The 27,993-nt window shown below is 41.8% G+C and overlaps 2 protein-coding genes across 4 annotated transcripts in view; both read right to left on the bottom strand.

Annotated features, from left to right (window-relative positions):
• Positions 1-12,424, bottom strand: part of LOC138952037 (thyroid receptor-interacting protein 11-like) — a 77,397-nt gene extending 64,973 nt beyond the window's left edge. The window contains exons 1-3 of one of the 2 annotated variants that reach the window (XM_070323613.1): positions 12,151-12,424; positions 3,155-3,231; positions 406-516 (exon numbers count right to left, since the gene is read on the bottom strand). In XM_070323613.1, the coding sequence (XP_070179714.1) occupies positions 406-516; positions 3,155-3,231; positions 12,151-12,256 (294 nt within the window). In that variant the 5' untranslated portion in view covers positions 12,257-12,424. The remainder of the gene's footprint in view (positions 1-405; positions 517-3,154; positions 3,232-12,150) is intronic. The other variant, XM_070323614.1, reaches the window with a different exon arrangement.
• A 640-nt stretch (positions 12,425-13,064) lies between these two features.
• LOC138952035 (GDP-D-glucose phosphorylase 1-like) overlaps positions 13,065-27,993 on the bottom strand; it is a 36,508-nt gene continuing 21,579 nt past the window's right edge. For both annotated transcript variants that reach the window (XM_070323611.1, XM_070323612.1), the window contains exons 11-12: positions 17,404-17,469; positions 13,065-16,654 (exon numbers count right to left, since the gene is read on the bottom strand). In XM_070323611.1, the coding sequence (XP_070179712.1) occupies positions 16,512-16,654; positions 17,404-17,469 (209 nt within the window). In that variant the 3' untranslated portion in view covers positions 13,065-16,511. The remainder of the gene's footprint in view (positions 16,655-17,403; positions 17,470-27,993) is intronic.

Below are 27,993 nucleotides of genomic sequence, written 5' to 3'. Positions count from 1 at the left end.
TTGTTGGGAGGTCTTAAAAGGAGGTTTCCACTGTATAAACAAACAAGACAGACTATACAACCAAACACAGTAGATCAACTGGCCAGACTGAATGGACCTTCGGACCAACTGTATAAACAAACAAGACAGACTTTACAACCAAACACAGTAGATCAACTGGCCAGACTGAATGGACCTTCGGACCAACTGTATAAACAAACAAGACAGACTATACAACCAAACACAGTAGATCAACTGGCCAGACGGAACGGACCTTCGGACCAACTGTATAAACAAACAAGACAGACTATACAACCAAACACAGTAGATGAACTGGCCAGACGGAACGGACCTTCGGACCAAACTCTGGGGAACGGCACATGAATTCCGCCGCACGCAGAAGAAGAAGTAGATGAAATGACCAACCTCTTTTTCCTGCAGAAGAGTGCGGTATTCTCGGGAAATGCTGTTGATTTGGAGTTCTGAGGACTCGGCTTTTTCCTCCAGCTCTCTGTTCGCTACTTTCAGACGTTCAATCTGAAGACAGAAAAAATGTGTGTGTGTCATTCGCTTTTTCCTCCAACTCTCTGTTCACTACTTTCAGACGTTCAATCTGGACAGAAAAAATGTGTGTGTGTCATTCGCTTTTTCCTCCAGCTCTCTGTTCACTACTTTCAGACGTTCAATCTGAAGACAGAAAAAATGTGTGTGTGTCATTCGCTTTTTCCTCCAGCTCTCTGTTCACTACTTTCAGACGTTCAATCTGAAGACAGAAAAAAGTTGTGTGTGTGTCATTCGCTTTTTCCTCCAGCTCTCTGTTCACTACTTTCAGGCGTTCAATCTGAAGACAGAAAAAATGTGTGTGTGTCATTCGCTTTTTCCTCCAGCTCTCTGTTCACTACTTTCAGGCGTTCAATCTGAAGACAGAAAAAAGTTGTGTGTGTGTCATTCGCTTTTTCCTCCAGCTCTCTGTTCACTACTTTCAGACGTTCAATCTGAAGACAGAAAAAAGTTGTGTGTGTGTCATTCGCTTTTTCCTCCAGCTCTCTGTTCACTACTTTCAGGCGTTCAATCTGAAGACAGAAAAAATGTGTGTGTGTCATTCGCTTTTTCCTAGCTCTCTGTTCGCTACTTTCAGACGTTCAATCTGAAGACAGAAAAAATGTGTGTGTGTCATTCGCTTTTTCCTCCAGCTCTCTGTTCGCTACTTTCAGACGTTCAATCTGAAGACAGAAAAAATGTGTGTGTGTCATTCGCTTTTTCCTCCAGCTCTCTGTTCACTACTTTCAGACGTTCAATCTGAAGACAGAAAAAAGTTGTGTGTGTGTCATTCGCTTTTTCCTCCAGCTCTCTGTTCACTACTTTCAGGCGTTCAATCTGAAGACAGAAAAAAGTTGTGTGTGTGTCATTCGCTTTTTCCTCCAGCTCTCTGTTCACTACTTTCAGGCGTTCAATCTGAAGACAGAAAAAAGTTGTGTGTGTGTCATTCGCTTTTTCCTCCAGCTCTCTGTTCACTACTTTCAGACGTTCAATCTGAAGACAGAAAAAAGTTGTGTGTGTGAAGCTTTGCTGTACATTTGTTGTGCATGTTAAATAACATTTGACTCTGTGTCTGATTCACACAAAGCATAACTCGGATTACACTTACAGTACTCAGGTAAACCTTACTTTCACATTGATAAGCTAAATCTTAATTTGTGATACATTTTCTTGCAAACTCACAGAATTAACTTATTAAGTGGTTCATACATTAAACTTTAAACTTCTCTGGCATGATCTGTTTCCCTATACTCCCATGTCCACTTCACAAACTAAATTTATTTTGGACTGATCAGGCTGTGAATAATGTTGTGTGAATAAGGTTCCTGATGTTTCTTCCACACAAATAAATAAAAAAACATTTTAACCATAAAAATAAAAATAAAGATTTAACCATACAAATTATAAAAAAACTCCTTGGCAAAAGGTGTGTTCTACAGTCTGCTGAAGATGTAGCAGTCATGAGAATAAAATTCTTTCTTTTGCTACAAATGATGTACATATTCCCATGTTTTAATATCAAGCGCTACATCCGTTCTTACATAATGTCAAAATTCCATTGTAGATTGAGTCTTGCTTTCTATTTTTATTTTTAATAGTTAACCTCCTAACCATCCTTGATTTTCAACTTTTCTTAAGGACTACTTTATGGAACTTGTACTTCCAACCATGCACATGTAATTGATCTTTACGCCTTATCTTTCAATAACAAAGCTTCCTTATGCTGTTATCTGTGATTACGCTTTAACTTTGCTGAAAATGGAGAAAAAAAACCCACTAATAATATTGACAGTGTATGTTATTTGCATTTTTGTACATTTACACAGATTTAGACAGTCATTGTTATCTGAGACTGCGCTAGCATTTAAATCGGTATGTACATATAAGCTTAGTTTTAATCGTGAACAACACTTCAATCGACCTCTTTGTACAGAAAAACGTGGTACGAGCCTCCACCAAGGTCAGACACCATCTTCAAGGCAAAATGAACAGTCATTTTCAAGCTGTGTGTGTACATTGTTCAAGGCACGGACCATAAGTTTACAGCCTCCGTGTTCCCATGTCAATTGCTGCTTCTTGAGATTTATGGCCACTGAATGCCTCGCAGCACAATTTATGGCAACTCTCAGACATGTTCAGCTGCACACCTTCGGTTCTGGGAGATCAGTGTTAATATTAATTTGGAACGCAAATCGCTCGGGCAGAACATGAGGGACTCCCCCACCCCCCCCCCCCCCCCCCCCCCCCCCCCCATCACAGCACTTCCTGACGCTCCAATGGATATATATTTGTTCAGCTTTTGGGCTTGAATACATTATCAGAAACACACCCTAACTTTGTCAAACTAGATACAATTGTACAATTGTACTTGGGTGCATCAAAGAATGACAAATCATGAATCTGGAACCAGGCATATCATAACAAAATAACAATGCGTCCAAATTGGGTAACAGACAGACAAACACATAGACACTCACACAGATACACATGCATGCACAGACACACACACTACCTCTCTCTCTATTATGACAGCAGCTACTAGGTCACAGTCTGCCGGCCTGCCACCAACACACACATACAAAAATATGACGTCTTTTTTTACTAAATGAAACAAAAATACAAAGCAAAGACTTACCTCAGTTTTCTGTGAGGCCTGAATGCTCTCCAAGCTTGCAATCTGCTCATTAGCCAGGCTCAGCTCTGTGGCGTGATCTGCAACATCGTCCACCCAACATCGTCAGCTCTACCGCCATAATTAGCCACCATTTTCTGCTATCTACATCAACGGTGCCAGCGCCATCATTGTTCCGGGCGGCCGTCGTTAAGTCAAACAAACAGATCTCCAAGAACGATGGCATTATCATCACCATCATCTCCCGCCTTGCAGGCATAACGGCGACCCTTTCACCAATCACGAGGGGATGAAACCGAGAACAGTTCGATGTTTTCTGTGCTAGTACTGAGGAAGGTGACACTTTATTTGCTGCGTGTATAGACTATGATTCACAGCCAAGATCAAATGTCCCGTGGAGGTGAAGTGAGCGAAAATGCGAGGAAGGCCCCCGTGTCCCAGCCTGCCCTGCACCACGCCAGCCCGGCCCAATCCCGCCTTGCCAAGCCGGTCTCCAACTGATAAACCATATTTGGAAGAACGCAATATTGAGGTGACAGCTCAGACTGGGTTGGAAGGCAAGGGCAGGCTGGCTTGACTAAATTCAAATTCGATATCACGCCGGTTGACGGTTATCGTCCAACAACGCTTAAGCAGTGGAATTTTTCTAGCCCTGCCATTTTTCCCGCTTCTTTCAACCTGATTAAAATGGAGGTTTACACGTAGATATCCTAGTCGCTCTTGTCCATCGATCTCCACCAACCCCCTACCTCCCCTCTCTCTCTCTCTCTCACATCTCTGACTCTCTTTCGGTTTCACATCTCAGAGGTAATGAAATGCTTCAACAGGTCATTTTCCATATATATATGACAATTAACATTGAGTGATAACAACTTAAATTTATAACCTTGCCATTTCCCGCTTCATGCGGTCTGATTAAAATGGCCGCTTTATGTTCATCCTCTCTTTCTCTCTCTGTATAGCTCGATCTCTCTCTCTTTCTCTCTCCCACACACACTCTCTCTCTCTCTCTCTCTCTCTCTCTCTCTCTCTCTCTCTCTCTCTCTCTCTCTCTCTCTCTCTCTCTCTCTCTCTCTCTCTCTCTCTCTCTCTCTCTCTCTCTCTCTCTCTCTCTCTCTCTCTCTCTCTCTCTCTCTCTCTCTCTCTCTCTCTCTCTCTCTCTCTCTCTCTCTCTCTCTCTCTCTCTCTCTCTCTCTCTCTCTCTCTCTGCTTTACAACTGAGAGCTAATAAAAGCCCTCCAACAGGTCGTGTTGCCGGACTGGAAGGTTAAAAGCTGATCCCCAATGGTTACCTCATCCCAGCAATATCAGAGCTTGGTGGGCCCCGGTGGTTACACAGCCTCGATCCTTCGGGCAAACATGCTGTGTCCACTAAGACAGGTCAGCAAATATGAAGGCCAGGGGATGATAAAGCCTGAGAGGTGGACAGTGAAAAGCTGACCAGTGTGGACAACATGTCACAGACACCATGGAGTCTTGTGGATCAACACGAACTTAAAAGTCTTCATTATTATTTGAATATTACACTGACTTGTGTCCAGGGTGGATGATAATGATGAGACTTTATATTAACATGTCACAGACCCCATGGTGTCTTGTGGATCAACACGTACTTAAAAGTCTTAATTATTATTTGAATATTACAGATTTACACTGACTTGTGTCCAGGGTGGATGATAATTATGAGACTTATAGATATTTATTAACATAATTATGTCACAGCTGACACCATGGTGGCTGGTGTATCAACACGTACTTTAGGTCTTCATTATTATTTGAATATATTACTGACTTGTGTCCAGGGTGGATGATAATGATGAGTTATCATCCATAACTCCATGGACAATTGACATGTCACAGACACCATGTTGCCTTGTGGATCAACTTAAGGTCTTCATTATTATTTGAATATTACACTGACTTTTGTCCAGGGTGGATGATACAGTACTGATGAGACTTAAGGACCACTAATTACTACAATCTCAAGCAGACAAGCGTGTGTTCATGATTAAGTGTACCTTATTTCTAATCCCCTACATCATGCTAATGGGCTCTTCCTTAAGTTATTTGCTGAAATATTTCACAGAATCAAACGAATACATGCATGCATGTGAACACGGCACAGATACATGTCTAATAGTTTCCACAGTAAATTTCTTATATATTAGCCTCAGTAAGAAAAGTAATCCAATGCACAATTATCTCCCTGGACATGCTAGTTGTACTTGTAGATGTTTTATTTCTTATTTTCTTTGAGTAGACAGCACCTTAATGAGTCATTTACTGATTTAGATAAGCTTAAAACACTAAAACAGTGTAAACTCTAAAACAGTATATTTATTCCTAACAACTGATTTCAGCATGAAACAGACAACAAGAATGACAAGGCATGTTCAAACCAGAAACGTAAGAACCAAGAGTGAATCTTCACAAAGAAGAATGATCTTTCAAAACGCTCCTACAACTTAACCACCAAAATATGGCAGCAAATGTTTCCAAGAACAATTCAGAAAAAAATGCCAGACCTACATGCATGGAAACCGAGACTCAGGCTCTGACTTGATCCCACCACAGACGCAGCGAAACAAAAACAGAGTAAATGGTGGGGAAAAGAGAAAAAGAAGCTGACACAAGCCATGTGTACATGCAAGAGGAGGACAGGGGTAGGGGGGGTTTAATGTCCCAAGCAGCGGAAGTACACCAGTGCGAACTTCCCGCCATGTGGACAGGTGCAAGCAAGCGAGCGGTCAAGGGAAGAACCATCATCGAAAAACGGAGGACGAGAGCAGAGCAAAGCAAAGCGTGACAGACGCACACAGCTCAGCTCGGGTTGGGAGGAGGGTTCCATGGCGGCCCCCGATCTTGCCACTTGTGGCACTAGCGTCCATTGTCTGCAGGCAAACAGCAGCACAGAGTGACATTTGTCCCAGCATTAAACCAACCGTAATTCCCTGACCTGCCTTCAGCCCCGGCATCCCGCCCCTGTTTGGTCCACACACACACACACCTTGCCGCAGCTTGCGAGATGCTCCCCTTACCCCCACGCTCACTGTGTCTTCTTCGATCTGTTGGTGGAAAGATTTTTTAGGGGTTGTGGTTGGGGACAGGGGATTGAGAGGGGGATGCAGAAAGCCACACTGCATTGATTAGGGTGAGCGAAAACTATTTGTGAATGAATGAGTCAAAGCCCTAAACGTCATGTGTCATTGAACTTTTGACTTGGCTTCGACAAAGCTGAAGTGGTGTGTCATAAACAAATATGACAGCCCTGACAGAAACAAATATTTTATTTGCAAAGAAAAATAACTAATATATAAAGACAGCTGTAAACACAAGTTGCAGGAAAAATAATGTTTTTGGTATGCCAATGGCAACCAAACTACTGGCACTTTAATTTTGATTAGGCCACAAAAAAAAATAGGTGTGGTTACGGTAACATAGCCCCAAAAAATAGGGTAGGTAGGTAGGCAATCACTTTTTTAATTTTTTTTTTACTTTTTATTCTAATGTGTACAAATTAAACCTACTTGACAGGGAAATAAGTGTGCGACACGGGCGCTTTCGCTTTCATTGCGTTTTTTGCACTCTTTTTTTTATTTTTTTTATTTTTTTTTTGACAAATGTAATAAAAAGTTATAGGATCGGCCCCTAAAAATAGGGTAGGTCGGGTTACCGTAACCACACCTTTTTTTTTTTTAGGCCTTACAAGGAACTTGCCTGCAAACTGTTTGGTTGGAAAAATTCTCTACGTTCTAACCAGATGCTAACACAGAAAACAAATCAGAATTTTAAGGCTACCTAACATGGACATTCTCATATTCATCTATTCAGGACCAAAGATGGTGAAGATACTTATGTAACAGCGTTACTAGGCAGTCATACCTGATTTCTAACCAAATCACGTTTTCCGGGATGTTGGTAGGATTTATTGTTTTGCAAAATTGCCAAAAATTGAAAAGTTTTCGGCGATTTGAAAGAATTAGTTCCAGCATGTACTAACTGTTGAAGGCAAAAGACATCCCTGCTCTTAAAACACATTAAACCACACATACCACTGGCACTGGCAGCATATATATATATAGTACACACAACAGGTTCTCTTGTTGTCGAGTGCCATATAACAAGACTTGCTTATGTTCATTGAGCTGCTCTCTACATTTTTAAAACTATTTCTAACATTGTCTTAAGATTCCCAGCAGCCAAATCAGATGCTAAACATAAGGATTACAAGAGAGACAAGAAAACCTCAAAAGGGATACACATGTATGCATGCTTCATGTTTATTCTGATGGGAGACAGGTGACCAAACTTGTTAGATTGAAGTAAGTTTTCATGTGATTAACGAAAACAAGTCTAGCAGACTAGTACTTAATAAGTTAATTAACTCTCTTCTGTAAATATGAATCGTTTGATGGATTAGTTCCGTATAACTAATTCTACACACACTGCAACCAGTGATAGCTAGGTGTTCAAATTTGTACTTTCCCAAAATTACTGACACGGCTAAAAGTCCAGGCACAAAAACCGCTCTATGATTCAATTTGTTTTGTAAATGGACGCATACATATCTCTGTGTGTGTTGAGGGGAAGGGGAAGGGTGAGTGTGACAACGCTGTATGATTCCAAGTTTCTTAAACGAACGCATACATATCTCAGTGCGTTGAGGGGGAGGGGGGTGTGTGTGTGACAACGTGACAAACTTCACCAGTAATGGAGCGAATACCCAGGTCTCCAAGCGAGGAGACCATGCAAAGCAAACAGAGCGCTATCAGCAGGGTGTGGGCCGAATAACGCTAAATCACGGCTAAAACACACAAGCCTGCCATGGCCCGTAATAAATGCCAGGATAGCACCGTTGCCGCGCCAGCAGGCAACCAATCCGCAGTCAGGGCCTGCAAATGCCCCCGGATGTAACTGATAAGAGGAGAGCGTGCATGTAGAAAGTTGGAGTAGACTGAAGGGGACAGAAGGGAGGGAGGGAGGGGTGGGTGAAGTGGTTAGTTGAGTTTGGGGGAAAGGGGAGGGGGAGGGTGGGTTTGGATGATGGTGGCTTAATGCAATGGTTGACAGTGTCTGTAGGTGTTACTGTTAGAAAAAGAGCAAAATAGGCAGTCAGGGGCAAACCTGCCATGTTCAAACTTAAACCTTGCAACTGTGATATTGAGCAGTCAATGTGCTAACTGTTATCTCTTGGTATAATTACAAGACCAGCAAATTCAGTACATATAATGATCAAATTGATCCAGCCAACCAAACCCAAGATGTGACAAGTCAATGCAGCATGCACATTTAAAAATCTTAATGTTGGAGTGCAACTTGTAATTTCATGCCTCTATCTGACAGTGAGAGCACTGAAATTAGAATTTTCAAGCACAGCAAATAATAGATTAATTACCACAGGGCATCAGAACAATAGACTCATGCTCCAGCACCTGGCCTGCAGTATAATCTTCAAGACCTAAGCTTTATAACCCACCCCAAACTAACCATGCATATTGTTTTACAGTCAGATTGAACTGGCTTGATTACCAATGCCCTAAGTTAAAATCGGTAACGCTGCTAAAAATTATTTTGGGGGGAAGCAGGAAGGCGATGTGAAAGGGTGGGAGGGTTCTGAAGAAAAGGGAGTAGGGAGAGACCAGTGTTCACGAGGCAGAGGAAAAATAAAAATATAAAGGAAAACTGACATTACCCCTAGTTACGGTACTTGACCATTATAATCACACAGTGTGACTGTAACTTGAATGTAACCACGGAAAGAAAAGAAAAAGGTGCCAAAGTTCACAAATCGCTGTGAGTCACCCCGTTATCAGCACTGCCTTGATTTGCACCTTTGAGAACACTGGCCCAGGTCACAACACACAGAAAACAGTTCTGTCATTTTGCTATTTCTGTCAATGTCATGCTGATATTCATGTTCTTTTTCTGTTCCAGCTCCTCAAACATAACAATACGCAGTGAATTAACCTGACCACGTAAAACTGCTGATAACGATTTCTGCAAATCCTGCCTGCTGGGTATCTATTGATTTATTTCTTTTAAGAAAAGACCCCCTCAGGCCTTTTGTTTGGTTCACAAGATACCAATCAAGGAAAGATAATCCACCTGCAACACAAAGCCTTTGATCATAACCAGCAATGATTGTTCCCCTTCAGCAACAATCTGCAAAGTTCAAAACGCTGCAGAGACGAAATAACCCGTCTCGCTCTTCGGCTAGCCAAGCCTAATTACTACTTTAAGTTTCGGTGATGACTGGTTTTTAAGTGTTGATCTTTCTACCCCGTTCACCAAAGCAGGATGTGCTCAGGATCAAATCAACAAACTTCTTGACTTCAACTGTTGATTCATAACTGAAAGAAAGTAATGTACAGTATATTACATTCTTTCCGCGGGCGGGGATGTAGCTCAGTCAGTAGCGCGCTGGATTTGTATCCAGTTGGCCGCTGTCAGCGTGAGTTCGTCCCCACGTTCGGCGACAGATTTATTTCTCAGAGTCAACTTTGTGTGCAGACTCTCCTTGGTGTCCGAACACCCCCGTGTGTACACGCAAGCACAAGACCAAGTGCGCACGAAAAAGATCCTGTAATCCATGTCAGAGTTCGGTGGGTTATAGAAACACCAACATACCCAGCATGCTTCCTCCGAAAGCGGCGTATGGCTGCCTAAATAGCGGGGTAAAAACGGTCATACTTGTAAAAGCCGTGGGAGTTTCAGCCCATGAACGAACAAACAAACAAACAAACATTCTTTCCATGTTGAAACCATTTCACCAGCCACAAGCACTTGAAATATGATTAATATATAATTATATATAAATTTCAGCAGCATGGTCTCACATTTCTTTCTGCCATGAGATACAATGGTACTGAGGAAGCTGGAGATCAAGAAGACTGTTACTACAGGGATGGCCAAATCTTAAAAAATAAAAAACCGGAAAAAACTCATAAGCCGGGCGAGTAACTTAATCATGTGAAAGTCACTAGCCTGCTAGAAATTTCACTGGCCCAGAAAATACAAAAAAACAAACAACTATAACCGTCAGATTTCTTTGCACAATTAAAATACCAGTGGTATGACAGACAACTAGGCTGTGCTCAGCGATGAATAGGATTTCCCAGGTAGTGTCTTGTCTAGTTATTTTGCAATGGTCTAGGTTTATGGAAGTAATGTACTCAGATTTGTGAACAATCTGCTTCGTGTGACTTGATTTATTGTCCAACTTGAACAATGATGTTCCTATTAAAATGCGTTATTTTTGTTCTCAGTGTTCTTAGATATTTTCAGCCCCCAAAACACACCGAAACACCCCCCCCCCCCCTTCCCCTCACCATGATCTGACCATCAATCAGTCCACTAGCTACCCTCACCGTTATCGGCATTTACTTACTTTGAATTATCAATCTCTTTAGACTTTACTTATTCCAGTTTCCACTACTGGTTATATATAAAAAAATTTCCTCCTTCCTCGGCACCAGTCTTTAAGTTATTCTTTGCTATGAATTTGGAAACATTAGTGAAAGTATTTTTAAGTAGAAACAGCCGAAGCGTGATTGAAACAGCCGAAGCACGCCTGAGACATGAGCCTTGTTCTCGTTTCACTAAGGCCTAAACAAAAAAAATAGGTGTGGTTATGGTAACCCGACCTACCCTATTTTTAGAGGCGGACCCTATAACTTTTTATTACATTTGTCAAAAAAACCAAAAAAAAACCAAGAAAACGAGTGCAGAAAACGCAATGAAAGCAAAATTTAGCGCCCGAGTCTCACACTTATTTCCCTGTCAAGTAGGTTTAATTTGTACACATTAGAAAAAAAAGTAAACAAAAAAAAAAGTGATTGCCTACCTTCCTACCATATTTTTTTTGGCTATGTTACCGTAACCACACCTATTTTTGTTGTTGGCCTAATACATGTTCATGGCAGCGTTTTTGCAGACGACATAAGTTCCTGGATCTGCAGTGTTATATATATATGACTTTCAAACCAGATAGTACAACCAAAAGTGTTGCACTTGACCAGGATTTTTACTGGCCGGCCGGGCCGGGTAAGACGGTTTCTACTACTACTAGCCCGGCAGATTTTTTACTCGCCCCTGGCGAACGACTTGGCCATCCCTGTACTAGCGGTGTAGCACACTGAAGCTTCTGAAAGGTGTATGAAGCATTGAAGGCCTTTCAATATCAGTTTCAAAAGCAATCTCTATAATTATGTGAAGGTTTTTTTGAAACACTGAATCAGTAAATGAATACACTTTAAATTTAATAAAGATCTAATTTCAAAAACTGCTTCTTCTTGTCTTTCAGTTTCACTGCGGTTTAAGATTCATAATGTGAAAAGACTTCCATATAATCATGTAGACTATCGTCTTTGCTTCTCTTCTATGCAGCCCCTCCCCACGCACACACACACACACAAATAAATAAATAAACTGTTCATCTAAAGTAAATCGGTGCTTTCCCAACAATTTCTCTTGATATTTGACAGTGCTTCATATTCAAGTTTCAACACCATCTAAACAATATCAAAGGTGTGAAAATCGCTGTTTATGTACTTCTTCTTCTGTCTTCTGCGTTCGTGGGCTGAAACTCCCACGTACACTCGTGTTTTTTGCACGAGTGGAATTTTACGTGTATGACCGTTTTTTACCCCGCTATTTAGGCAGCCATACGCCGTTTTCGGAGGAAGCATGCTGGGTATTTTCGTGTTTCTATAACCCACCGAACTCTGACATGGATTACAGGATCTTTTTCGTGCGCACTTGGTCTTGTGCTTGCGTGTACACACGAGGGTGTTCGGACACCGAGGAGAGTCTGCACACAAAGTTGACTCTGAGAAATAAATCTCTCGCCGAACGTGGGGACGAACTCACGCTGACAGCGGCTAACTGGATACAAATCCAGCGCGCTACCGACTGAGCTACATCCCCGCCCGTTTATGTACTATACGTTACATGTTTACGTAATGTTCAAGAACATAATTACTTCATTGCTTGATACCCACCACTGACTTCTTCCGTCCCTTCAGTCAAGATGTCTTTGGTCAGATTCGACAGCTGCCCTGTTAGCGACGAAACGCTGTCACCAAGGCTTCTGCTGAGCCAGGCCATGGTGACAAGCGTTAGCAACAAATACCCGACTTAACTGTTAGATAATTGCATATGAAAAATGTTAAATGCTTCCTTTCATTTCACTGGAATCAACCAAAAGTTTTGCTCTAAAGTAGTTTCATTTCAATTGCCAACACACCGGCGGCCATCTTGACTATTGACGTGTCTTGCGCATGTGCAACGGTAGAAGGGAGATCATTATCAAAACAAATGCTGTTTTACTGGTAGCAGTTGTTTACCCTGAGTTGAAAGAGTGTCGCATCCGAACACAGACGGATTATTTTGTTGGAACATTGTACATACTAACAGAGAACTACAATAAAATGTACAGAAAGAACGTGTTTTCCCCTTCTTTTTTTGTGGTCTACTTTGTGTGTGAAAAAAGTTGTCATTTTTGTGTTCCGCACAGTTTGCAGTCTGGATGCGGGTGGCATTTTCTGAACCCCCATAAAAAATCTTTTTCATGATATGATGTAATAAATGACTGCATACATGGCCATGATTAATTTCCCACTGTTGCAATGTAATAACTGCTGAATAAGACACGTGAATTCACATTCCTCCTTTACCAGGCATGACAAACAAAGAAAAGAGAATGGCAGGAAAGTTAGTGCACACACACATGCACACACACACAGCCTCACATGCACACACACACAGCCACACATGCACACACACAGCCACACACACAGCCACACACAGCCACACACACACATCAAGTACGATAACAAGAACAGGACAGAGAGAAATATAGGTAAATATATGCACAATCATTTTCACAGTAAATAACAGGAACAGAAAACAAAGGCACTGCAACCAATCCCTTTATTAATTTCCATGACACATTGTAATGCTTCTAATTTTAGCCTCGATAAAAAAATTTAAAAAATAATAAATAAGAACAATATCAAAAGTCAATTTCCACATCCATGTCCACGGCTCCCACAATTTCAATAACATTTCAGGCATGACACACTTTTGAGTTATTTAAGAATCTTATGCTACTACATGTATCTGTTGTTGCTAAGAAAGAATGTTGATGTTCATGCAAGGACATGCAATAAGAATGGTATCTATAGTTGGTTTATACTCTCTGCAAATTCATTTTGATTTTTTTCTATATCCGCACAATGATAAATTATCTTTTTAAAAGGAACTAAAAGTCTGATGACTTAGAGCTGTATAAAGGTAACCATACATTTTTCTTTTGTGTTTTTTTAATTATTCAAATCACAATGTATTAAGACTTCTTGAACGCCAGAGTTGTTCTTGCAAGAAAACTACAACCTTAAAACAAAAACAAATTAAAACAAGAAGAGCAAACGCTCGATCGAGTCACTTTCGCAGTTCTGAATATTATATGAGGCATCAGATGGACAGGAAGAAATTGCTATTCACAACACAATGAGTCACGTTCACATAAAATTTGAGCCCGGTCACTTTTATAGTTTCCGAGAAAAGCCCAACGTTAAGTTGTGTGTTGCCGAACAGAAAAGGCTAGTTATCTCCCTTGTTTTTCTGATAACGTTCGTAAAAGGCTACAGATGTAAATACTTTGATGTAAAGAATAATCCTACAAAGTTTCAATCACATCCGATGAACTTTGTCAAAGATATAAAATGTCTAATTTTTCCTTTGACGCTGACCTGTGACCTTGAAAAAGGTCAAAGGTCAACGAAACCATCGTTAAAGTGTAGAGGTCATTGGAGGTCACGACTAAACAAAATATGAGCCCGATCGCTTTGATAGTTTCCGAGAAAAGTCCAACGTTAAGGTGGTGTCTACGGACGGCCGGCCAGCCGGCCGGCCGGACGGCCAGCCGGCCGGACGGCCGGCCGGACAGACTAACACTGACCGATTACATAGAGTCACTTTTTCTCAAGTGACTCAAAAACCCACTTTGGTACATATGTTAATTTCTGGTGAGTATTTCAACCACATCTGTTATGTAAACATATTAATGTATCAAAATAAATGCCACCATGATTTAAAACTAAATAATAATAATAATAGTAATAATAATAAATGAGCATTTATATAGCGCAACATCATAACTTTACAATTGTGCTCTTTGCGCTTGACACATTTAAAATTAAAACACAGTTATACAATTATGCTCTTTGCGCTTGGCACATTTAAAATTAAAACACAGTTATACAAGCATTTACATCTACATTCATAGTCAGCATGCAACGCTTAATTAAAAGCATACACCATCAAACATACATACAAAAGATTCTTCCACTAACTAAGTAATAAAAACATGAATAAAATAGGTAGTGAAAACAAGGAAATACCAGCTGAATACCCTTAATCAAACAGAACATGTTATCAACAATACTGAAAACACCCCTAGATGTTTATATACATTATCACATTATCACTAAATGTAGCCTACTGATGGACTGAGAAAACAAAATCAGGGGTTGTATTTCTTGAAGAGGTGCGTTTTAAGTGCTCGTTTGAATGCTTGGGGTGACTGAGAGTGGCGGATGTGAAAGGGGAGAGAATTCCATTGTGTGGGTGCGCGGAAAGTAAAAGTGCGTTGTCTGTATGTTTTGGTTTTGGTGTGTGGAATGGTGAGGATGCGACAGTCAGAAGAGGCACGGAGTTGTCTTGCTGGAGAATAGACTGTGAGGAGTTCAGAGAAGTAAGCAGGAGACGAGCCAGAAAAGAAGTTAAAGCAGAGGATGGACAGTTTGTAGTCAATGCGGGCTTGAATAGGTAACCAGTGCAGTGTGTGAAGAAGTGGTGTTGCGTGATCTCGTTTTCGTGCTTTGAGAATGAGGCATGCTGCCGAGTTTTGGACTTTTTGTAGTTTATGCAGGAGGTACAGAGGACAGCCAGAGAGAAGAGAGTTGCAGTAGTCAAGTTTAGAAAGAACAAAGGCACAGACAAGAGTGTATAGTTGCTTGAGAGGAGAGTGTGTGGCGAATGGTGCTGATCTTACGAAGCTCAAAATAAGCTGCTCTACAGACTAAAGATATTATATATGTTTGTTAAGGGTCATGTCAGATGAAAGGGTGAATCCAAGGTTTCTAGCTGATGGTGAGAAAAGAATGTCGGTGTTGCCTATTTTAACAGAAACAGGTTGGGGAGAGGAAAATATAGTGTTCTTCTTTTTGCACAGTAAGACTTCAGTCTTATCATCATTCAGCTTAAGTTTGTTATCGACCATGCAAGATTTAACATCAGTGATGCATGTCTGAATGGTCTGGATGGCGGAATGTGTCTCTCCAGGAGGACTGGGTTTATACAGCTGAGTGTCATCAGCAAAAGACTGATTTAAAACAGAATGGTTTTGAATCAGTGTGGAGAGGGGCTTAGTGTACATGATGAAAAGGATGGGACCGAGTACTGAACCTTGAGGAACGCCGAAAGAAAGTGGGGCTGGAGCAGACATCTGGCCATCGACAAGCACAGCCTGAGTCCTGCCAATGAGATAGGACTCAAGCCATGCTAGCGGTGGACCGGAGATTCATGTAGAATTAGAAACAACAATAACAATATGTTTGAATAAACACAGGCGACCACTGCACAATAGCCCCACTTGAGATTTCCATTGAATGAGATCAAAGTTTTCACAACCGACACAAAACACAACTACATGCAACATATAGTACATGATGTATAACTTACTTCTACACTTACTTGCACAGTCAAGTTCATGAACGACAGTTACCAGATTAACACACACATGTAGACAGACAGACAGACACTCACTCTCATGCACACATACATCCACACGAAAATTAAGTCAACCAAACATGCACTCTCAATTTACAAATTCCCCTTTGTGAACCGAAACCAAACACACACACACTCACACACGCACACTAACACACATATAAAGTTGAACAAACTGCACACTCCATTCACAAATTCCTCCTAATGTTAGTTAACAGAAACCAAACATATTTTCTCCCTCCAATGTTTTTTCCCCAACTCTGGTGCATGTATCACAAAAGAATATCACAACCTGGGTATAGGACCTTGGAATTTATTTTCAATAAAAACAGCGACAAATTTTTTCCAAACCTGATTTATTCTCACATCGAAAATAAAAATTAATGTCCCTATTCTTCATCAAACTTTTTACTGTGAAGGTTGATCTGATGGGTTGAGAACAGTCCTATCACATGTCCTGGGTATAGGACCCTGGAATTCATTTTCAATAAAAACATGGAAGAATGTTTTCCACACCTGATTTCTCACATCGAAAATAAAAATTAATGTTCCGACTATATCAAACTTTTTACTGTGAAGGCTGATCTGACGTGGATGAGAACAGTCCTATCACGTGTTTCTTGATCTTCTCGTAGTCTCCTGCAGGCAGCTGTGAGTCTGCGATAATGGCGTCTACTGCTTCTTCTGTTAGACTGTGGTACCCATCCAGCTCTGAAAATGTATAGAGTTTTGTGAGGTTCATGTATTTGTTAACAATACATGAATTCAAAAAACTCCGTCGGGCTTGTATGTGTTGTGGGAGAGTGACCTTTTCTTGCAAAACCTCTGCCAAACATAGAAAAGATCACTCTTCCACAACACATACAAACCAGACAGAGTTATTTCCGAAAATCGTCTATGACGTTAAGAATCTCTATCTGTATCCTGTCGAAATTTTAGGAGGCAGCAGGACTCACATAAAAATACAATCTCTCTCTCTCTCTCTCTCTCCCTCTTGCAGTCTGTTGTCTGTCTCTCTCTCTCTTCCTGTCACAGTCTCTTTCTCTCAGACTCTCTATGTCTGTCTCTCAATCTGTCTCTCTCTCTGTCAGTGTCTTTCTCTCAGGCTCTCTATGTCGGTCTCTGTCTGTTGCTCTCTCTCTGCCCCTCATCGTCTATACATGTCCGTAGATGGGCAGGTAGGTGGGAAAGCATATTGTTTGCTTGTGGATACATGTATGTGTAGTGTCTATAAAAATTCGAATTGCATGAAGCTGTGCGTGTGAGCATGATATAATGGATGGATGTGTGTGTGCGTGTGTACATGTGTGTATGCATGTGTGGGTGTGTCTACCAGATTGCATGTATGAGTGTGTGTGTAAATGTGTGGTGTGCGTGTTTGTGTGTGTGTGTATATATATATATATATGTGTGTGTGTGTGTGTATGTGTGTGTGTTCTGTAAATAAAGGCCAATAATACCTCGGATGGGTAGGTGTCCACCTAACTCAATGCTTGCCACATTGAACTCTTCTGCAGACTTGGTACCTGTAAAAAATACAATTCACAGCTTTAACACAGATTAACAGACAGAGAAGAAAAAAAATAATATTGTCAGTAAACTGATGTGCATTTAGATGTCAATGCTCTTCCACACACACACACACACACACACACACACACACACACACACACACACACACACAATATCTCTCTTTGTCTCTCTACTGCTATCTTAAAAGGTGTTACATTTTTTTAACATTCTTTCACCATGCCTGCTCACACACATACACACAACCATCAAGACAGATAGACAGTCCTGTTATTAAAACCAGCCAGGATTTGGCCGCATCATGAATGCATGGCTCAAATTGTGAATGTTTTTATTCAAATGTTGATTTTCGAAGATTAAAAGGGAGTCAACTTGTCAAATCCAAATTTTGGAAAACTGTCTTGAAAACCTGGCTTGATAACATGTATGTATTGATGATAACTTATTTAATCCGCTTTTATGGAATAACCAATATTTTGTTTATGCTGGAAATGTACTGTATTTTGAAGATTGGGCAAGAAAGGGTCTTGTTAGCGAATATGATGTTTTACATTGAAAAAGTTTGTTTCCTATCAGTTCATTTGTGATGTTTTAGGAAAATCCCCACAGAGAATTTTGGAATATAACATGGTTTGTGCTGTTGTTGTAAATGTTATTAATAAGATGATGCACGAAAAGGAAGAAATTGATTTGATGGATATCCCCTCTTATCGTGGTAAGAAAGTACACAACGCACAACAGTTCAGAAAAGAATTAGTAAGCATGAAACTTGTTGAACCGTGTGCAATTGCATTTTGGAGGAGGAAATTTAATTATGAAATTGACAAGAAAGATTGGCTGATGAGTTTTGAATTGGTTAAAGAGACAAGGCTACGAGTATTACAATGGAAATTACTTCACAATATTAACCCCACAAATATTATGTTATGTAAAATGAAAGTTGTGGAAGACAATATTTGTTCACACTGTAGTAATAGCATTGACTATATAGAACACTTTTTTTTCTTTTGCCCAGTGGTGCTTGAGTTTTGGAAACAAATTGAATTTTATATTTGGGTACACTTGGATAAACAGATAAAGTTAACTGTGCATGAAATCATGTTTGGAGTTAAAAATCGAACAAGAAGGGCAAAGCCCATACGACTCACATGCTTGACCTTGACCTTTACATGACCTTGACCTTCAGCTAAACCTAGCAATGACATCATACACTAAGAACTGCTTTACACATTTTTCCTACCAAAATACATGTGACGTTGACCCAAGGTCAAGGTCATCCAAGGTCATGCAACACAAAGCTGTTAATTCAAGACATAGGAAGTACAATGGTGCTTATTGGCTCTTTCTACCATGAGATATGGTCACTTTTAGTGGTTCACAACCTTATTTTGGTCGCATTTCATAAGGGTCAAAGTGACCTTGACCTTGATCATATGTGACCAAATGTGTCTCATGATGAAAGCATAACATGTGCCCCACATAATTTTTAAGTTTGAAACAGTTATCTTCCATAGTTCAGGGTCAAGGTCACTTTAAAATATGTATACAATCCAACTTTGAAGAGCTCCTGTGACCTTGACCTTGAAGCAAGGTAAACCAAACTAGTATCAAAAGATGGGGCTTACTTTGCCCTATATATCATATATAGGTGAGGTATTAAATCTCAAAAACTTCAGAGAAAATGGGAAAAATGGGAAAAATAGCTGTTTTTTAGACAACATTTATGGCCCCTGCGACCTTGACCTTGAAGCAAGGTCAAGATGCTATGTATGTTTTTTGGGGCCTTGTCATCATACACCATCTTGCCAAATTTGGTACTGATAGACTGAATAGTGTCCAAGAAATATCCAACGTTAAAGTTTTACGGACGGACGGACGCCGGGACGGACGGACAGTCTCAACTCGGGTGAGTACACAGACTCACTTTTGCTTCGCATGTGAGTCAAAAATGCATGCAACTCTGTTGAAAGAATTAAACTGTATAATTTTGGTTGCTAAAATGTGCATAAGTATTTATAAGAAAACCAACGCTTCAATGCCTCTTTTTGTTATCTTCGAAAGGCAACTGCAGATCAGAAATATTTATTTCTGATTACAAAGTTCCAAGACAAATATTTAGTACATTTTTTTTTAATAAAAACAATTGTAAATGTTACCTCCACCATCATTACCCCCCCCCCCCCCCCACCCTTTCACTCTCTCTTTCCCACTCACTCTCTCTCTCTCTCTCTCTCTCTCTCTCTCTCTCTCTCTCTCTCTCTCTCTCTCTCTCTCTCTCTCTCTCTCTCTCTCTGTCGCTCTATCAGTACAGAAAGATGTCTTTATAATGAATTGTCAGAATGTCAGAATGTATTCCAAATGAGTCTGGTCAATTATGTATCTATACATCCATATATGCCTTTCATTTGTTTCATGAATTTTAATACTATAGACTTTTTGAGTGGTAAATGTTGAAGGATGAAAGAAAATATATTGTGAGTGGACGGATGCATGTTATTCATTAAAAGCCCCACAATGATGTGCTTGGCAAAAAAACCAAAAAAACAAACAAACCACAAGCAGTTCTGGAAAATAACCAAAAGACAGGCATTAGCAGATGTCAAAGGTAGACTACAAGAACAGATTGCTACAGTGCAACCCCCCCCCCCTCCCCCCTTTAAAACCTTACAGAGGTTATGAACATTACTCTGGGTGAAGACTGCTCCCACCTACATACCGTACTTTCCCGGTGACAAGGCGCTACAGCGCATAAGGCGCACCCCCTTCTTTTTAACAAAAATTGTAATCCAGTCACCCATTGGGCGCAGGGGGCCGATAGGGCGCACCAAAAAGAATGAAAATAAGCCGCACATCAAAGCAAGAATACAGAGTGGAAATGACCCAGTTTTTGCCATGAGAGGTGGTTCCCCTGTCATATCTGAGAGAGGATGTCATATCTGCACCGGGGTCAGTGACCGAGTTTAACAGAGTGGAAATATGTGTGCTCTGTGTGTGCGGCGAGATCAAAGGCAGGTCCATTGTGATAGCTGGGTGGCTTGAGAGCTCGAGGAAACTTGGCCAGGGCAGTACCTAGTAGCTGAAACATGCATTATCACAAGTTGTTTGACTGGTACTCAGGCGGTCTCTTTGATTTTTTTCGTATTTCATACACGGATTAGGCGCTTCGTTATACAAGACGCAGGGGTCGAACTCGAGGAAAAAAGTCGCGCCTTATGACCCGGAAAGTACGGTATGTAAAATTATGATCTATCAACAAAAAAAACCCAGGGATTTGCAAAACACAACCATGTAAGAAGAGAACAAATGAGGTAGCATAACATTGTCAATACACCACTTGTTCATTGAAGGATGAAACAAAACGTCTCAGATTTCCCCGTAGAAATGCTGAGAAAAAAAATCATCAATCAAAATCGAAAATTTTTAAGTAAATTTTCATTTCATTAATATACTTACCCGAATCACATAAAAGCATTGACGCAGTCTTACATGCTAAAGGTCTGAAAAGGCTACCCGTCTTAAACAATTTTAAAGGGGAGCAACCCAACACAAAAAGTGTAAATACAGGCATGGCAATGACCACCTACCCGGGGAGTTACCTCCCATCCGGGTTACGTGACGTCACTTCCCCTGTAAACACCACATGTCTTCATACGACTTAATAGACTAAAAAATCATATGCGGGGTTGGCGGGAGGGAATACACTATGTGATTCGGGTAAGTATATTAATGAAATGAAAATTTACTTAAAAATTTTCGATTAAATTACATATTCTTACTCCGAATCACATAAAAGCAGATAGCTTCAACAAGGCGGTGGGAATGAAAAACCAAACACACTCTTAAAACCTTGCCAAAAACCTGGCCTGCTGCCAAAAGGTCAGGGAAGGGCCCAGTGAGAAAGAAAATCTAACTCACTCTAAACTCTAGCCAGGAACTGGCCCACTGCCAAAAGCAGAAAAGGACCTGAGAACCATCCTGATTGACAGTCGTGATGTCTCTCAGGCAAAAGTTGCGAAAGACAACATCAGAGAGCCAAAAATGTGTGCCCAGCACTTCTTCCAATCTCCTGGACCAAACGACCCAGAAAGAGAACCCAGCCTTGGATTAAGCCGAGCCAAGTAGAGGGAAAGACAAGCTGCCCCCCCCCCCCCCCTTTCGGATGGAGGAAATGCACATGCACTGAAAAACGATCTATGCGTAAGGTAGTCCGATCAGTGAGGTGAGGGACAAACCTCGCGGCGACCATAAGACGATCACGCCAAAGTAATCAAACTTAGGAATGGCGTGAAGCCCAAAAGGACTGAGAGATAAAGGTCAAACCAAGGCAGAATGACCAATACCCAACAAAGAGAGAGAGAGATACACCTGAGTACAAGGTACCAGAGCCCCCCTCGACGGGAAGATCTCAAAAGAGACGGTCGCCCGTAATGCCCTAACAGTCAATGCGAAAGCAGAGAGAGAAGCAATACGAGGAAGCAGAGGCTTACGAAATAGCGTAAGCCTCAGAAGAGAAGAAATCACCGTGGTCAAAAACTGAAGTGACCGGTGACCCTAAACAAAATGACTAAAAGCCAGATTGTTACAGAACAGTCTGCTTGAAGGTAAATGAAGGAAACTCAAAAACCCCAAGTAAACTTCGTAGCCAAATCAGGACATATGGCGATAACTTCTTCTTGAGGAGCCAAATTCACTATTATAAACAAAGTGGTCTGTTACTCTTATCGGGGCCTGGAATCTTTTCGCGGCATGCGTCTTGGACAACCCGATAGCGGCAAGCCCCCACCCCCCACCGACCGGACCGTCGGCGCGCTGTGTCTGTTACACTAGGCCTTGGCAGAAACAAGATGGGTTAAAATCTAACAGGCCCCTGATCTTAAGACTTTTTTTAATTGAAATAAAATCGAATTCATTAATATTATGTTGTCTGTGCGCTCGTCTTTACTCATACACTCACAGGTTTCGTACCAGTGTAACACCCCCCCCCCCCCCCCCCCAGCTTAAAACTCTTTGTTTGGCGACTTACTACTGCAGAACTTAGAACTTAACCCTCTAGAACCTGCTCATGCTAGCAGCGTTTCTAAACTTGTTTTTTGTGATGTTTGGTAATTCATTATCTCCAGGCAAATATATGCACTTTTATACAGCCGCGAAGTGTGTTACGAAGTAGTGTGTGTTGCGTGTGCCTATGCACACTAGCTTGGCTGAGGAGGGTGGAAAGCCATGCAGCTCAGAATCAGATACCGATCAAAGTCACTGTGAAACCTGCGATGAGACCCTCTTTAAAACACATCTCCATAATCCTGTAACTACAATATTCCTACAAAACGCAAAAGGGTTACTGGGTTGGTTGTTTCCAGAAATTAATTTTAACCTCAAAGAGCAACAGTTTGCTAATCATTGTACGCATCACGTTGGTCTGCAATTTAGACTGCTTTGTGATCTTCGCAGGTTTCACTGTCTGAATGAAGTTGGCGGCAACGAGTGAATTTGTTTGCCTCAAAGCGAATGTCCGATACCGGTCGTTGTCGTAAAGAAATAGTCTCAGTAAATTTGCAAAAAATACACTATCCTCGTTTTCTAAGCCATTTTTCTCAAAGGTTTGGTAAACCGAGGCTTTTTTGTTTTCAAACGCTTATGATTCCGTCAGAAACATCGAACACGCTTTAAATGTTGCAACAACAACATCATAATCCAAACGCAGGTAAAATACTCTCTAACTATACTGAATTTGTGTTTGTAGTGCTGTAGTACAAGTTCCTTCAGTTTTACACTACATTTTTAGCTTGAAGGGATTGTAGTATGTTATATTTTGCAATATGAATAATTGTACATATCAATATAATGAAAAAACAAGCAAATCGAGTCCAAACTTTTAGGTTTCCAACCTGGCAACTGAATAACAAGATGGCGTACATTTTGTCGTCTGCTTCCCCCTACCCTTCATAAATGTAGAAAAAGTCCCCGAGTTTCCCCCTTCTTCTTGCCTTGGCTGCAATGTTTACGCGGCTGGGATTTATCACCGCGCGGCTCGCTGACAAGATAAAATAAACAAGCTCCCCCACTGGAATTGGGAACTAGTGGCCATATGGAAATTCCTGAGTCCAGCCGACCAACTAGCCGTGTCTGTCTACCTCTGAAAGACTGAGAGTCAGACACGGCGATCAACTGGCAAACGCCGCAGCCCGAAAATGCCATAGTCGAACCACGCAGAGTAGAAGACTATAGCACAGGCTCAGGCTGAGAGCCGTAAAACCCGTGGAACAGCCATGTACCAAAGTACCCAAAGTACCAGGTAAATATACGAAACATAAGTTTCGGCTGCCACCTAATATGCTGGGCTATAAGCCCACAGCAAAGGAAAACGGGAACATTAGATACCGCTCTGCCAAAAGGAGAGGGGTAGCGAAAAACCTGAGAGAGGAGATAAGCCACAAAGAATGACTCCTCCAATATGCATTGCCAAAGACAATGTCCCCTCAGGAAAATCTGAATGTTACTTCCGAGGCCAACTCAAGCGCAACTTAAGCTTGGACGAAACATCAGAACGCGTCTGATCGCTAGAGAAAGACGGAGTCAGACTCTGCAAAGACGACCAGGACCAAGTCCAGCAGCTTGTGGCAAACTGAGAAGAACGGGGAAGCCTGAAAACAGCAGCCCCACTCAAACGGAAATCGTCCTATCTCATCTCCTGCCTAAGATGAAATAAAGGAAAGAAAGTCGAAGTCCGAAGCCACAAGAACAGGGAAAACAACAACCATCACCGCCCACAGGTGGAATGGCCGTTGCACCAGCCGAGGCTAAAAAGCCTGGATGCCCTAAGGTCAGCCGTTGTTCCAAAACTCAGACGTACCCATGAAGCGTCTGTGGAAGAAACAACCTCTCCGGTAAAACCGGAAGTGCCACTGCAGCAGCCCGTGGCTGAACTGCTGTCACACTAACTGAGGACTGAAGCAGTATAACCGAAGGACAGCGCTAGCACCGACCAGAAGAGACCTCAGCGGGTGCTCGAGCTGATGGGCCTAGATCACTGTGAAAGGATCGGCTGACGCATAAGCAAATATGCCCTCATTAGATCAATGGGAGTCCCCCGACCTCACCACTCCCACAAACTATTGGCTGTGTACAGAGACCATCCAATGAAAACTTGCAAGGAGGAGACCCGCCCCGCCATCACCAAAGTGGGGGCGGAGGGTGTGATCGGGGGCACTTCCTTGGGGAGAGAGGCTTGCTGCTAAGGCTGCCCTTCTCCCTGCCCAAAGGTGATCTAATTCTCGAGAATCAGACAGAGACTGCCCAATGGCCGCCTGCTGAAAACGTCCCGAGGCCTGAGCCTGCTTCCCGTGAGGAGGCCAGCTCTGCTTTAACCCTTGTAGAGAGAAGTCAGAGATCCGCTGATCTCTATCCCACGGGATCTACTTTTCTTTTCTGGTAAGAACACCGAACTTCAAAAAGCAGATCCCTCTACTCCGGTCAAAGCCCAATTGTCCCTCCTAGCCCGCTCAGAGACCTGAGCATGCGAGAGAAACAAGTCCTCCCTACACCCGACTATAAAGAGAGGTGAAGGGAGGACAGCCTCTTTGTTCTTCGTTCGCCCTAGCCAGGCTGAACGAGTGGAGATGCCATCAGAGTCCTGATACACACTAAGCGTGGAATGTTCAGTGACTCCAGGAAAGAGCGCGAGAGCGCTCTGACGATCATCCCCGAAAAAGAGGCAAATTCCAAAAACTGACGTCCAAATTCCTCTAAATTCCTGCGTTCCCATTAAGGTGTACGCGGAAGAGCAAAGACGCCAGCAAAATCCGACCCAGCTTCAGCCAAGAGAACTTCCTATGACAGGAAGAAACAAAAGACGAAGCCTGTGTAGCCGAAGACAGCCGAGGCTGCGCGTGTTCCGGAACTGACCCGTGAAAACCGAGTAGCAGAACCGGAACCCGTGGATACCACTTCCGGTAGGAGATGGCCAGCCAAAACCTGCGGAAGATGGTACCCACATTGAAGGTGACTATCAAACCGGAAGTAGGAAAAACTCCTCCTTCGCGGAACGGAAGTCCGACATCGCTGAATGCAACCAAAGAGGAAGCCAATGTCCCTCCATAAAAAATCTGGAAGTAATCTCCATCGAGGCCTTGAGAGAAGCCGAGAGATTCGACAGAACGTGTCTGGTCTCTGGCTAAAGACTGTATAACAGAATAGCCCAGAGAACTGACACTGACCGAAGTCACAGTTGCCAGTGGAAAGCTACTGAACAGGATAACCGGAAAACCGGAAACCCGTTCAACCGGAAACCGTCCTGTCTCACCCCTCCCATAAGAGGGTAAGACAAAGAGGAGGTAACATCCGAAGCCACCAGAACTGAATAGACAGTAGACGCAACACCCGACCAGTGAAGTGACTACCGTCCCGGCCGAGGCTGAAAGCCTGCATGCCCATAGGCCAGCCGATGTTCCTCACTTCGCTAACAGTGTTAGGAAGAAGAACAATGCATCCGGACAAAGCCGGAAACGCAACAGACAAAACCGCACAATGCGGAAGCAAATGTTGCGTGGACTGAGGACAGAAGACCGAACGCCCGTAGGCTAGTCCGCGGTCAACTCCAGGAGACACACAGTGTAATCGCAAAGGAGGACCTAAGCTCCCGGTAAACCGGAATGACGACTGTCCGGATGTCCGTAGGACTTATCCTGTTCCTCACTCACTGACCTCCGTATAGACGAAGCCGCATAAACGGAAACGCCTCACACTGTTCTATTTGGTGCGAGATTTGCACTTTCAGCTGAACTCGCTTACAGCTCGTTGGCTCACTTATAGCGTGCCGCGGCGCGGCCAGTGACCTTGATTCCCTTTCGCGCGCTGTCTCTAGCACACAAAGGCTCTATGGAGCTTGTGTGCGATGGCGCCAGTTTGAAAAATATACGTGATTCTTGGTGTGAAAAAGGGATCGTTTCAGTGACTTACACCTGGGATTATGTTCATCTTGTGTATTTTGTTACTTGAATATACAGGCATTGTGTTGGTGCAAACTGGAGTTTATTCATTCGACTCGTTTTGTTTGATTTTGTGGTAATACTAATATCACTGGCACTCAGCTCTTGTTCTTTGTTCCTGTTAAAAGAAACAGAATTTGCGCGTTGTATATCAGTTTATAATCACACTGAATACTGATAACAGCCCAACCGACTGTGTTTTTATTTTGCCATCAGTAAGTACTTAGTCTTAACTGTGTGATAGAGTGAAAACAAGTTAGGTTAAAGGTGTTTGTGTATGATTTCTGAAGCACTTTTGTGGGGTAAGTTGTGTGAATTAACCCACGCGCAGGTTCTCGGAACAGGCACTCGCTACAGTACGCTATTATATGCAGCTCTGTTGACTGTCGTGCATTTCATCTTGTTTGTTTTGTTTTGTGTTTTCCCCCTTCTTTTTTGTTCTTAAGCATGTACATAGTGTGTGTGTGTGTGTGTGTGTGTGTGTGTGTGTGTGTGTGTGTGTGTGTGTGTTCATATGCGTGTGAGGGAATGTGATCCCGCGTAAAGAGTGTGTTTACACTCACATTTGAACCGTTTAGTTTGAAATTACACCCACTCTATTCCATTACAATGCACGTCATCTTTTTTTTCTTCAGCATCTCAGAGAAATAACAACCCCAACTGTTGTGCTGTGTTGTTTTGTTTCGTTTTGTCTGTTCTGTTTTGTTTGCGATAATGAAACAAACGTTAAATTGTCGTCGGATCGACGAGTTTTCTTTCCTGTGGTATATATACAAGTTTGTGAGAACAATACGAGTGAAAAACTGTGTTGAAAAACTTTCAAATCGACTTGTGTGCTGCTATTGGATTACTGACCAACAGTTGCAGGGTCAGGTAGGCTTTTTGTTTTCTTCACATGCAGCTAACAATTTGCATGAACATGTATTGAAAGACCGTTTTTTCTTTCTTTTATATTACAGGCATTAATTGCACTATTTTGAATTATATAAACGCAAAACAAATTTCACATGCGCACCATACGCATGCCTATAATATGTTTTTAAATACGACTGTATATACTCTGTTGTTTGTATATATATTTTGTAAAGTGTTGTACATGTATATATCAGTGTACTTAGGGATTACCTTTGTCTTTTTTTCCAATATTTTGTGTTCTTTTATTGTGACACATTGATTATGATGTTTTGTTTACTGTGTTGTCTTCTGTCCTCTTATAGATTGTGCCGTGCTTTCGGATGTTGGGTTTCCTGTTTATTTAACTGTAGCATACATGTGTTTTTCAGATCTGTAAGGTGTGGTATAATTATTTACTTGAAGAGCAAACACCTTTTTTAATTCTCTCATTTAGCCTTTTTTCTGTCTTGTAAATTGTGGCATGTTTTGTTTCATACGATTGACATACATGTATTATCCGCCTATGTGTTGTCTGGGGCTAATATCATGTGGCACTTCGAGCGGATTTGGGTGAGCGCGCGCGAGCTATTTTTTTTTCTCCTGTGGTATATTATATATATATACAAGTTTGTGAGACTTGTA

Source organism: Littorina saxatilis, linkage group LG17 (assembly GCF_037325665.1).
Source record: "Littorina saxatilis isolate snail1 linkage group LG17, US_GU_Lsax_2.0, whole genome shotgun sequence".
NCBI lineage: Eukaryota > Metazoa > Mollusca > Gastropoda > Littorinimorpha > Littorinidae > Littorina > Littorina saxatilis.
The sequence above is the reverse complement of the archived record's forward strand: the minus strand, read 5'-3'. Positions and strand labels throughout refer to the sequence as shown.